At 44.7% G+C, this 13,726-nt stretch overlaps 1 protein-coding gene across 2 annotated transcripts in view; it reads right to left on the reverse strand.

Moving 5' to 3' along the window:
• trim54 (tripartite motif containing 54) overlaps positions 1–12,619 on the reverse strand; it is a 36,007-nt gene extending 23,388 nt beyond the window's left edge. For both annotated transcript variants that reach the window (XM_084314782.1, XM_084314783.1), the window contains exons 1-3: positions 11,440–12,619; positions 7,636–7,814; positions 5,748–5,928 (exon numbers count right to left, since the gene is read on the reverse strand). In XM_084314782.1, coding sequence (XP_084170908.1) covers positions 5,748–5,928; positions 7,636–7,814; positions 11,440–11,631 — 552 coding nt within the window. In that variant the 5' untranslated portion in view covers positions 11,632–12,619. The remainder of the gene's footprint in view (positions 1–5,747; positions 5,929–7,635; positions 7,815–11,439) is intronic.
• Between the last annotated feature and the right edge of the window lie 1,107 nt (positions 12,620–13,726).

The following is a 13,726-nucleotide window of genomic DNA, read 5'->3' on the forward strand; positions in this document are numbered from 1 at the left end:
GAATGGCGATCAGGAATTGGATTAATCTTTTTGCAGAACATCTGATGTGAGGTAAGGATTCTATTTTACCAGTATTGGGTTAATCAGATGTTTTTTTCTCCGCCATCGTAGCGTGTGTGTGTGTGTGTGTGTGTGTGTGTGTGTGTGTGTGTGTGTGTGTGTGTTTTCACAAGATGGCCTGCCATGCAAACTCTGTCCACTGATACACACACACTGTCGGCACGACAGTGGCGAATCCTTATGGAAGCCATGCCTCCCTAATATTAAAATATGAATTAATATCAAATTAATGTGCTCACTGCAGCTAGTATAGGAGAGAGGCAGGGGGTAGGTCTCTTTCTCCAGGCTTCCAGCATTATAGAGTCCAAATCCGATCCTAGCCAATCAGATTCGAGCTGACTGCCACACCCTAAAAGTTTAAAACGGGGCTGTGAGGAAGACACTCAGCATATTTTCCCCTCTGCACTCTGAACATTGTATTAACCCATAACTGTTCCCACGGGCCGAATATTGCCCCGATCCTCGCGAGATTAAATCCACGGGGACCTCTCGGCGTGCCGAAGCTTTTCCTAAATCACTTCCATCATCGAAAACGAGGGGAAAAGGTCGCCTCGCGACCCTGAAAATGTCGCGTGATTTTAAAAACGCTGTATTAAGTGAGCCTATTATGGGATCCACGCGAGCTTTCTATCGTGGAAACATCTGGGCGTCCCGCAACTTTTACTCATTCACATGTAGCCCCGAAAATGCTTAGAAAAGGAAAACAGAAAGCGTGGAATAAACTCGCCGAAACGGAAAAGTGTCCCACGGGCGCGCCGTGATTCCGATCCGCGTGAAAATATTCACGGCCATAGAGGAGACTGTGGGACACCTTTTTGCAACCGAATATGTGTCTCGAATTTGCTCCCACGCGGCGCGCAAAATCGTGCAAGGAAAAATCGGACCAAAAATTCACCAATGCTCCAGCAGTATTAATGACCCTGATGTAAACAAGACAAACGTCTTTCTCTGGTCTGCATCCCCTTATACAATTGTGTGTATTGAGCCGTACTGTATTGTACATGGTGACTGCTTGACTTAAAAAAAAAAAAAAAAAAAAAAATTAATAAAAATATTTAATTTTTTTTTAATAATTTTTTTTGGCTTCCCCTGTTATTTTACCCACGCGACGCCACTGGATAACCTAGGTGGGGAACAACCAGGAGATCACTGCGACAGAGGGTAACGCAGTCTACGCACACAAGTCTCTCTCTCTCTCTCTCTCTCTCTCTCTCTCTCTCTCTCTCTCTCTCTCTCTCTCTCTCTCTCTCTCTCTCTCTCTCTCTCTCTCTCTCTCTCTCTGTGCGCATGCGTGTGTTTCGGAGCGAGTGTGTTGGAGCGGGCGAGTTTGACTGAGCGGTTCGCGTGACTGTGAGTTAAAACTTTCTGAAAGTTATTTCCATCTTCTATCTGTGTGTCTATTATATATGTACGTTTTGTTTGTCTTTTGTCAGTGTTGTTCGTTTGGTGTGTTTTGGAGCGAGTAGCAGCCACCAGTTCTGCTGGTCGGTATGCCGCCCGCAGCAGCTATGAGTTTGGAGCGTCTGACGCGCAGACACGCTATAAAGCTCTCCCCGGGACTGAATTGTACCGTAGAAGAGTGCGGGCTTGCGGTCGGGGCTATTGTGGGTCATGATAGCGTGAAATCTGCATCGCGGATGAATAATGCAGTTGTAATTTTTCTGGATTGTGTAGATAAAGTGAATTTGGTGGTGGAGCAGGGTGTGGTAATCAAAGACACTTTTACCCCCGTGTTTCCACTAGTAAGTCCTGCACAAAGAATAATCATTTCCAATGTTCCTCCTTTCATCAGAAATGAGGTCCTGGAAAGGGAACTGGCTAGACACGGACAGATAGTTTCCCCAGTGAAGATGATTTCTCTGGGTTGTAGATCCCCTCTGTTAAAGCATGTGTTATCTTTCAGAAGACAGGTTTTCATGATTTTAAAAAATGAAAAAAGTTATCTGAATTTATCCATGAATTTTAGAGTGGATGACTTTGATTACACTATTTATATAACTTCAGACACTATGAAGTGCTTTGGGTGTGGGATTTTAACTGTACTGTTAACCCCGTTTTAGATAGGAACCATCAAGAGCCTCACTCTGCATCTCGTAGTCGTCTCTCTAGGGTGATTGAGACGTATGAGCTGAGTGATGTGTGGAGACGAATGCATCAAAAGCAGAGGCAATACACATGGGTTCACACTAGAGATAATTTATTATCTTTGGCCAGACTTGATCGGTTTTATTGTTTTAAACACCATTTTAGTGTTTTTAATAATTGTTATATAACCCCTGTTGGTTTTACTGACCATTCTCTTGTGTACTGTTCTGTTTTTATCAAGTGTGTAAAGCCACAAAGTGCTTACTGGCATTTTAATACGTCTCTTTTAACTGATAAAGATTTTGTGGACGCTTTTACCTTCTTATGGAAGGTTCATAAGCAGACAAAGGCCAGTTTCATCTCACTACAGCAGTGGTGGGATGTGGGGAAGTGTAAAATTAAGCAGTTCTGCCAACAGTACACTCTAAATGTTACTAGGGATATCGCTAGGTCTATGAAGGCTCTGGAGATTGATGTGGAGGAGCTTCAAGAGCTAGCAGAATCCACAGGAGATCGAGGCCATATTGGAGCTCTCAAAGTTAAAAAGTCTGCTCTGGCTGACCTGTTAGGTATTTCAGCACAGGGTGCTCTGGTGAGGTCACGTTTCAGAAACATCTCAGAGATGGATGCATCTTCCCGTTTTTTTTTCGGTCTGGAGCGCAAGAATGGGCAGAAGAGGCTCATCCACAGCATGCGCTCAGACACAGGTCAGATACTGTCTGAGTCCACTGACATCAGGAGGCATGCTGTGGGTTTTTATAGTAGCCTTTTCCAGTCTGAACTTGGAGAGGAGCAAGAGGAATCTCATGGTTTCTATGAAGGCCTACCAAAGGTAGAGAAAGAGTCCAGTGCAGAGTTGGAGGCGGATGTGTCTCTTGATGAGCTCCATACTGCCCTGCAGAGCATGGAAAATGGGAAAGCTCCGGGTATAGACGGATTACCTGTTGAGTTTTATAAGACCATGTGGGCAGTGTTGGGAGAAGATCTCCTGATGGTGCTCGGAGACAGTCTTATTGGAGGGCAGTACTCACACTGTTGCCAAAGAAGGGAGACTTAATGGAGATCAGGAACTGGAGACCTGTCTCACTTTTGTGTACAGAATACAAGCTCCTCTCCAAGGTGCTAGCTACCAGGCTGAGAGAGGTAATGGGGCAGGTGATCCATCGTGACCAGACCTATTGTGTGCCTGACAGGTTGGTCAGTGACAATGTGTTTCTGATTCGGGATTTTTTGGACATCTCTAGTGCATTGGGTTTGGAAACTGGTCTTATTTCCATAGATCAGGAAAAGGCTTTTGACAGGGTTGAACACCAGTACTTGTGGAAAACTCTAGAGGCCTTTGGTTTCAGCCCAGGTCTCATAGCCAAGATCAAGGCCTTGTACAGTAACATTGAGAGTGTGCTTAAGATTAATGGTGGTTTGAGTGCTCCTTTTAAAATCCAGAGGGGTATTAGGCAGGGGTGTTCATTGTCGGGAATGCTGTATTCCCTGGCATTTGAACCCCTGCTACACAGGCTCAGGGCAGGCATCTCGGGGGTAAGTGTCCCTGGTTGTATTGCACCTTTTAAGCTTTCAGCATATGCAGATGACTTGGTTATTTTTATAAATAAACAAGAGGACATCAATGTGTTAGTTGAAAATGTGGGACGTTTTGCTTTGATTTCCTCGGCTAAGGTCAATTGGGGGAAGAGCGAAGCAATCATGGTGGGTACGTTGTGCAACAGACTCACTTTACCAGGGGGCCTGCATTGGAAAAAGGGAGGTTTCAAATATCTGGGAGTGTTTTTAGGGGATGAGACTTTTAAAAGGAAAAACTGGGAAAATGTACTGGAAATAGCTCAAGGCCGTTTAAAGAAATGGAAGTGGATTGTGCCAAACATGTCGTATAGGGGCCGTGTTCTGGTAATCAATAACCTAGTGTCTTCTAAATTGTGGCATCGTCTGATGTGTGTTGATCCCCCAATAGACCTTCTCCCTAAACTTCAAGCTTGTTTTTTAGATTTTTTCTGGGACAAGCTGCACTGGGTGCCCCAGAGTGTTTTGTACCTGCCCAAGGAGGAGGGTGGGCAGGGTCTTGTGCATCTGTGCAGTAGGGGTGCAACTTTTCGACTCCAGTTCATTCAGAGACTTTTTTATGGACCAAAAGACTTGGTGTGGAGGCCGGTGGCTTGTGCCATACTGCAACAGCTTGGAGGGCTGGGACTGTCGAACTCTCTGTTTTTGATGGATTTTAGCGGTGCTCGTTTAAATGTTCTGCCTGTTTTTTATCGTGTACTTTTTAAAACATGGAGTTTGTTTGATAAAGGACCGCTGGATTACTGTTCTGGCTTTTGAAGGAGCCAGTTGTGCTGGGAGCACGTTTTGACGTAGCTGGTGGGCCAGGTCTGACATTTTCCGGGCAGCTCTGCAGGTCAAAGATCACCACACTGGGCCATGTTGTGGAATTGACAGGAGCGAACATGGACAATGCTGCTGCTCTTGCTTCACGCCTGGGAGTGAAATCCATCAGGACGGTCAGCATGATGCTGGGAAAATGGAAGCAGGGGCTCAGTGAGATAGAACGTTGCATGTTGACAGAGTTTAAAAACGGGTTTCTTCATCCTAGTGATGAGGATATGTTTCCTAGTTTTAAGCTGCAGCCTGATTTAAAAAATTGCACAGGGCCTCTTTTAGCAATGGGAGATGTTTCTGGTGTGTTTTTTGATGAGGGTGATGGAAAATGTTTGTACAGACTGTTAGTCAAGGTTCTCAACAAGGAGAAGCTCAACGGGAGAGGTGACACTCCCTGGAGAGCGCACCTTGGTCTCAGTGATGAGGTGAAACCAGAGTGGCGAGCACTGTACAAACCACCGTTATTCAAAAGAATTGGCGATCTGCAGTGGAGGGTTTTACATGGTATAGTGGCTGTCAATTCTTTTATTTCCATATTGAACCCTAACGTCTCACATGACTGTCCTTTTTGTGCGCAAAGGGAAACAGTTTTCCACTGTTTTCTGGACTGTTCCAGGCTGCTGCCTCTGCTAGGGTTACTAGAGAGACTTTTCCAGTCCGGTGAAGAGGTGTTCTCGAAAGAGAGGTACATTTTAGGTTTTAAATACTGTAGAAGGGAAAGAAGCAAGTGTCATCTTTTTAATTTCATTTTAGGGAGAGCAAAGATGGCTGTGTATCTCAGTAGGAGGAATAAGATAGGACAGATCTTGGATCATGATGCTGTATGTCTGTTCAGAAAAATGATCAAAGCCAGACTGAGCATAGATTTTAATTATTATAGAGCATTGAACAACCTAGATCAGTTCACTGATATATGGGCACATAAAGGAGTGTTGTGCTCTGTAATGGAAGATGAGTTGGTGTTGGCAATTGAGCTGATTTGAGTTTTTTCTTTGTTGTGGTTGTTTTTGTTGTTGTTGGTGGTGTTTTCTTTTTGTTGTTTTGTTGTTGTTGTGCTTTTAAAAATGTATGGTCAAATTGTTATTGAAAGAAAGACGAGTGTTATACAGTTGACTGTAACACTTTTTGTTGTAATGCTGGAATGATTTATAAATAAAGTGTTGTTAAAATTCAAAATTCTCTCTCTCTCTCTCTCTCTCTCCCCCTCATACCTTCTGCCTCAGGTAGATGGTGTTGAGCGGAGCCACGTCACAGTCCTTGTGTTGACCGAACACTTTGCACAGGGAGCAGGTTGGTGTCTGGCAGCTCAGACAGTAGATGTTCATCTTCTCTTCATCATGTTCTTCACACATCAGCTGCTGCTGCTGCGGCTCTGCCTTCATGCTCAGAGGCCTGCAGTGGTGGAGGAAGGTCCCGCTTCATTCACACTCCAATTTGGTAATATTTGGTGAAATTCTGATCTGAGACCAGGCAGCCTCATACAACACTCAACTAACCGCCTCGGCCAGTCCTTCAGGGATCATCCCTATGTTCCCCGGGTCCTATGTTCCCCGGGTTCTATGTTCCCCGCTTTGATTGATTAATAGATTGAACATTTTATTAATTTGTATTATTTTATTAATTATTAATGTCCGCCTTGTTTCGAACGGTTAAGCGTAGGCCCTCTTTCGAACTGGTTAAGGTTAGAGTTTGGAATCAGGGCTGGTGGTCTAAAATTTCCTATCAATCAATCAATCAAAGCGGGGAACATAGAACCCGGGGAACATAGGACCTGGGGAACATAGACATGCTCCCGTCCTTCATACCAGCGGCCATTAGGCTCCACAACAGTGGGCAGGGACTGCTGCCAGACATCCAACTACAACTACTAGGAACCTAAAAAGGACAATAACACTACCTTATGCATACTGCACCTTATGTGAATACTGTATATTTCAGTTAGTTAGTGTGGCAACCCCAAGCCACCCCTGGGCGCTGCCCATGTTTGGGCGTCCGCTTCCGGACGCACCTGTCACTAAAAACCCATCAGGAGTGATTATGTGATTATCGAATCACGGCGCGGTGCGCCTGTTGGGGAGGGGGGACTTAATGGAGCCGAGGAGCCTCCTCTCAGTCCCCCGTAGCAGCGCAAGGCGAGAGGCCACAGAGCGGAGACGCCGCCCGGCCGACAGATTACCGCCAGCAAGCGATCATTATTTAAATAGAAAATAAAGAGTATGATTTTGGGAACTGCAACCTGTCTGTGTGTTGTTTATTCTGCCACCCCTACACCTGGAATTGCCACATTAGTTAGTTAATTATATTGACTTGTTATATTGTTTACACTGCTTGTTTTTACTACCTGTGCCCTTCCTTCCCCATGCTGCTATGATGCCTGAATTTCCCCAAGGGGATCAATAAAGGAATATCTTATCTTATCTTATATATGGTAATGTGACATCAGTGTAACACAAGCACTGATTCTAAATTCAGTACTACTATTTGGCGTGTCCAGGGATGAAACGCCAATGCTTTTCAGTATAATTCACGTAGCGCCCTATAACCAGCCTCCCAGGAATTAGCCCGGATCATTCCGAAATTATACTTATATTCACCACGGGATAACGTGCAAACGTATTCATGAAAAAAAATATAATTTTTTGCATCTTGGACAGAAGATAGTTACTGTCAAATGACCATAGTATTGTATCCATAGCTATAATATAGAATATAGATATAGCTCTACAAACAATGTGACGCACTCCTATCTTTATTATAGCGTGGCCTAGCTAGAACAAGATGAGAAATATCCTCGGCCCTGAATGAGTTAAGGTCCCCTGAGTTTGCTCTGAAGAGGGTAAATCTGCATTTTGCTACAGTATGATGCCCCTGGTTCATGGAATGAACTCCAACAGTCCTTAAAGCTTGATATTCTCCCCTCTGTTGCCGAGTTTAAAACATCTTTTCACAGGACATTATGACCAGAGATATTTAAATATGTCGGACTTTAACAGATTTTACAGGTCAAAAAACAGGAATGACTGGATAACGGAATGACTGACGGACGGACGCACGCACGCACGCACGCACGCATCTTCACGCAATGAGTGTGTCTCAAACCTGGATGACTCTTGTTGTTTGTAGATGTCTATGATGTTCTCCACCAGCAGGTTCCTCTGCAGACCATAGACTCCGTGGCGGTCTAGCACCACCTCGTGGCGGCACGAGGGACAGCGGAAACGACCAGCAGTGGACACCATGCTGGCCGAGCCGTGGGACTGCCACAGCGAGTTGGCTGCCTGGTTAGAGGAGGGGTTAAAGGGTAAGTCATTATCCTTATGAGGTCCTTATCTATATTTAAAAAACAATTGTAATCTAATTGAATTTCATCATAAATCACCATCACATTAAGTTACTCCTGTGTTACAGTGTTACATCTACTGTATGGCTGCTTGTTTCTTTTTCCTCATTATATACTGTTAATATGTTATTCTCCTCCTTTGCCCTCTTGTACTAAAATTTTCTATAAAAAAATGTTCTTGTTATTGACTCGTGTCAATCTTCCATGTTTTCGCTATAGTGTCTGCCTTATGTCTCTGATCCTGTGTTGTAGTTTATCTTCTAGACCATGTTTACATGTATTTCGTTCATATTGTTTATGGACAATGAGATGGGGTGGAACTTTGTACAAGCCCTTTGGGTTTCGTTCCCTCCTAGCACTGTCTTTTTAAAATAATGTGCTAAATAAATAAAATAAAATAAAATAAACTAGTAAACATAGTAGATACAGTAGACATAGTAGATATAGTAGATGTGGTAAACATAGTAGACATAGTAAACATACTGTAGTAGATACAGTAAACATACACAGTAAATTTCGCAGAGTAAATTTGACTCAAACTGAGTCCATTTGAGCCCAAGTGAGTAAAAGGGAGAACTACATGAATGTCACGTGTGAAATTAATCCTTGTGATGTGGATCTCATGTGATCTCAATTCCTTCACATGTCATCATAGCAACATTTCAAATTATACCATGTGGCCGATTTAAAATCATAGAGAGAGAGACCCTTCCCCCATGCCTCAGAATGAGTCATACAACCTCTCTGGACACAGGAAAACCTCACAGATGTTTATCTAAGCATGATGATCCTTCAACACGGGTACATATTGGTTTGTCCCGTTGCTATAGCCAACAAAACACACCAGAGGAGATGCTGGAATAGAAGACGGGGCCCCTCTGTTTTCAAAGAACGTATTCAGCACTGGGAGACAACGCTAATTATTCAAATACGTTGCGTCTCCCAGTGGTGAGGAGGGAAATGGTTTTCTAATGACCCAACCTCTTTGTATAATTCTAAAGGCCATTACTGGCCTGTACTGTAGCTGATATACTCTGAGCAAAGTTACTCCTTATAGTGTGATGTCACTATATAGAACCACACAGGGCCTTTCCTGGTGTCTCACTATTGTTTTATGTGTGTTCATGTTCAGTGCACGAGACTCAGAAAGTTGGAATGTTCCAGAATGTCCATGTGAATGTGAACAGCCATTAGGGTCCGGCTGCATTGATCCGTAGTGTCTGTCCATCTATGTTTGGTTTGTACTTAAACTTCAATGAGGAGTATCCGTTTGTTGGACAGTTCTGATGATTAGTCCGTCTCTGATTTATGTGTCCACTCCACCGTGGATTGGAAATAGCAACGCCATGATGCAGATATATCAAGTCTGAATTCCAAGATTCTTTCAGACTGGTTTAAAAAGACTAAGTTAGAATTAAAAGTCTAAGCCAAATTAAGTCAGACCGTTTTCTTGCATGCTGCAAGAAAGTCGGCTGTATTTGATATAGTGCTGCTTGTTCAACCAATCACATTCACTGCTCATTAGACAAATCCTCTCAGCTACCCCCCTACATTGGTTGAGTAGATCATGCGATTTTGCACAATTTGACCTTTGACCAAGCGTGCAAGACCGGAAGGCAATCGATGCTCCACAGGTTGTTGTAATTCTCCTGGACAACATGGCACACACACACACACGCTAGGGGTGTAACTGTATACAAAAGTCACTGTTCGGTATGTATCTCAGTATATTTTCAGTAGAGTGGGGGGGGAATAAATGCAACACATTCAATTGTTTTAATTTATTATGAAGTAATAAACGTGTAAACTGTGGTGGACACTAGATGGAGGTGTCTCACCTCAGAATGGACACTGATTAGGTGGTAATGCGAGGTAATTAGGAGGTGACTTAAGGGAGTGGCTGTACCTTTGTTCCTGCTGGATTTGTTTGTAAAGTAAAGCTCAGAGACTCCATACTCTGTCTGTTCAGGGACGCGGGAAGTCAGTCAGAGTTGGGGATGCAGAGAGAAGTCATATAATAACGTCATATTAAATGCATGCGCATCATTCGTGATTTTCCATTCATTTGAAAGGTCAACATTTAAAAAAATACATTTTAATCCTCTCTTTCTCCAATTTTCTCTTTTTTTCCTCCCCGTCCCAATTTAGTCGTTGTGCCAGTTCCCCCCCTCCCCTACCTGGTCATTGTGCGCATGTTCTCCTACTGGTCGGTACAAGGGAACCCTGAAGTAATCCGCACGCTTCCTCCGACACATGTGGAGACAGCCAGTGACTCTTTTTTCACCTGGCAGCGAGGACTCTCATTGGTGAAGTGTAACGCGTGGGAGGTCACGCTGCTTTCACCAATTCCTGCCTTTCGCTGAGCAGGCGCCCAGACCTGACCTGCTGTCCACAACGCCAGATTACCACCCACGACTTGCCCTCCCCCTAACCCAGCCAAACGAGTTAGTATGACGATCAGCCCAAGCCTCAAGCAATGCTGACTCCAGGAGTCGAGACCGCAGCCTCTTGCATTGGTGACGAGCGCAATCTCCGCTACGCCACCTGAAGGTCAACATTTTAGATCAGTTTTAGAACATTTTACACTACAACAGAGAGCAAACTTGAACACCAACATGTGGACAGTTCACACACGAAATTCAGCCATTTTTGTTCCCTAATCAGAAGACGATTTATGGTGGATTTAGATGCAGCCGGGTAGCAACAAGGCGCTTGAACTTTCACGCACTGCGCACAGAATCGTATAACAGATGCAGAAACATGGCTTCTGTTTCAACAACTACGCACAACAAAAATCGCTGTCCGTGGTGCTGAAACATTTCAGTACTAAGACAGTGACGTCGGCCCGCCAGCTGCCAGTAGCACATACTATTGTGACCAAGATCAAACAAGTGAGCATGCACGGTGCAGGAGAGATAGGCAAACACATTTGCCTACCGAAGACGGTAGAACACCGAAGGTGGTCTTGCACTCAGGGGTGGTGGAAATAAACTCCCTCATTGTTTAGTAAACTTTTTGGCGTTACAGTTACAACTCCCCGCCAACAGGTGGGGGTGCTGCAGCCCCCTCAGCACCCCCCCTTCCCACATCCATGTGTCTGTTTGTCTCAGTTATTAACTTCCACAAAACTGTGATTAATTGGCCATAGTTTCCTGTACACGCTTGTACGGTCCTGTACTGTATTACTGATGCTTGCCCATTTAGCCCAAGCATTTCAAATACATTTTCTATGGTCAAACTCTGCAAGGCTGGTCTGTGCTAAATGCTACATTCAGTCGCTAGGATGTTGCTCCGACAACATGATGTCCCAGAGGGAAACTCAGAGTTGTGAATGTAAGTTCTGTTCTGCACTTCCGTCGTTAAAGCTGGACTGTTAATTCAGTCAAGATGCGCACCGAACGTCCTGTACCAATGGTTCGCTATGAATATGTGTACCTTTACACCCCTATCACACACATACACACAAACACACACACACAAATACATAGACACACACACAATTACAGAGACACACAGACATATACTGTACACATGAACAAACAAACACACCCACACTTTCTCACCTGGAAGACATCATTGGCACACTTGCGGCAGAGGTTGTGCTGACAGGGCAGAATAACGACAGGCCTGGAAAACATCTCCAGACAGATGGGACAGATGAGTTGTTTCTCCAGGTTGTCCATAGTGGCACCGCTGCCTCCACTGGGCCCAGAGTCCCCCGCTGAGTTCCCAGGCTTGAAGCCCAGGTTCATCATCACCCTGAGACGGTGGATCCTAGAAGGATCCTAGAGAGAGATGGTGTTAAGACTCCTGGCCTGGGTTTGAATCCCACTAGAACCTTCTCTCATGTGTCTCCCCTACTCTGTCTCTCTCTCTCTCAGCCTTCCTACTGTCTCAATAAAGAACTTTCTCTCATGTGTCTACTCTGTCTCTCTCTCAGCCTTCCTACTGTCTCAATAAAGACCCTTCTCTCCTGTGTCTCCTCTACTGTCTCTCTCAGCCTTCCTACTGTCTCAATAAAGAACCTTCTCTCCTGTGTCTCCTCTACTCTGTCTCCCTCTCAGCCTTCCTACTGTCTCAATAAAGACCCTTCTCTCCTGTGTCTCCTCTACTCTGTCTCTCTCTCAGCCTTCCTACTGTCTCAATAAAGACCCTTCTCTCCTGTGTCTCCTCTACTCTGTCTCCCTCTCAGCCTTCCTACTGTCTCAATAAAGACCCTTCTCTCCTGTGTCTCCTCTACTCTGTCTCTCTCTCAGCCTTCCTACTGTCTCAATAAAGACCCTTCTCTCCTGTGTCTCCTCTCTCTGTCTCCCTCTCAGCCTTCCTACTGTCTCAATAAAGACCCTTCTCTCCTGTGTCTCCTCTACACTGTCTCTCTCTCAGCCTTCCTACTGTCTCAATAAAGACCCTTCTCTCCTGTGTCTCCTCTACTCTGTCTCTCTCAGCCTTCCTCTCTCAATAAAGAACCTTCTCTCATGTGTCTCCTCTACTCTGTCTCTCTCTCAGCCTTCCTACAGGCTCAATAAAGAACCTTCTCTCATGTGTCTCCTCTACTCTGTCTCTCTCCCAGGCTTCCTACTGTCTCAATAAAGAACCTTCTCCTGTGTCTCCTCTACACTGTCTCTCTCTCAGCCTTCCTACTGTCTCAATAAAGAACCTTCTCTCCTGTGTCTCCTCTACTCTGTCTCCCTCTCAGCCTTCCTATTGTCTCAATAAAGAACCTTCTCTCCTGTGTCTCCTCTACTCTGTCTCCCTCTCAGCCTTCCTACTGTCTCCCCTACTCTGTCTCCCTCTCAGCCTTCCTACAGTCTCAATAAAGAACCTTCTCTCATGTGTCTCCTCTACACTGTCTCTCTCAGCCTTCCTACTGTCTCAATAGAGAACCTTCTCTCCTGTGTCTCCTCTACTCTGTCTCTCTCTCAGCCTTCCTACTGTCTCAATAAAGAACCTTCTCTCATGTGTCTCCTCTACACTGTCTCCCTCTCAGGCTTCCTACTGTCTCAATAAAGAACCTTCTCTCATGTGTCTCCTCTACTCTGTCTCTCTCTCAGCCTTCCTACTGTCTCAATAAAGAACCTTCTCTCATGTGTATCCTCTACTCTGTCTCTCTCTCAGGCTTCCTACTGTCTCAATAAAGAACCTTCTCTCTCACTGTCTTTCTTTGACAACCCTTCTGTCTGGTGGACACGGCTTTGACGTGTGTCTCCTTCGTCTCTCTGTATTTTTCAGTTGATGTTATTCTCTGGTGTTCCTTTAGTATAATCCAATGTGTGTCTTCAGTCCAGCGTTTGTCCCTCTGGATCTCTCTCTCTCTCTTTCTGTTATAGAATCTCACTCATTCACAGTCTGTCTTAGTCAATGTCTCTGTCTCTTGCGACAGTGTTTCTCTACCCTAACTGTACCACATTATCCCTTCATCTATTGTTCAGTTTCACTCTATTTCTATCCTCTCTCTCTACCTTATCTCTCGCCCGCCTGTGTCAGCCTCGCCCCTAGTCAAGACCCTCCCATGCCTCTCACACACACACACACACACACATACACACACACACACACACACACGCTGTGCCAGCCTGTCTGTTGGTATATTTAGCTGTAGAGTTTGTTCTGGCTTGAGTTACTGTCTAAACAGCATTCCACTGGCTGACCACCAGAGCCTAATGCCTCAGACCCCAACTGGAGAGGTTGTGTGTGTGTGTGTGTGTGTGTGTGTGTGCGTGCGTGCGTGTATGTGTTTCACTGATGAAGTGTGTACTGTATCAGTATCTACAGTAGCTGTTGTCTATATATATATCAGTATCTAACTGTTCTGTCTCTAAAAATCAGTATCTAACCGTTCTGTATCTATAT

The sequence above is a fragment of the Notolepis coatsorum genome (genome assembly GCF_963971535.1).
Source record: "Notolepis coatsorum genome assembly, chromosome: 5".
Taxonomy (NCBI): Eukaryota; Metazoa; Chordata; class Actinopteri; order Aulopiformes; family Paralepididae; genus Notolepis; species Notolepis coatsorum.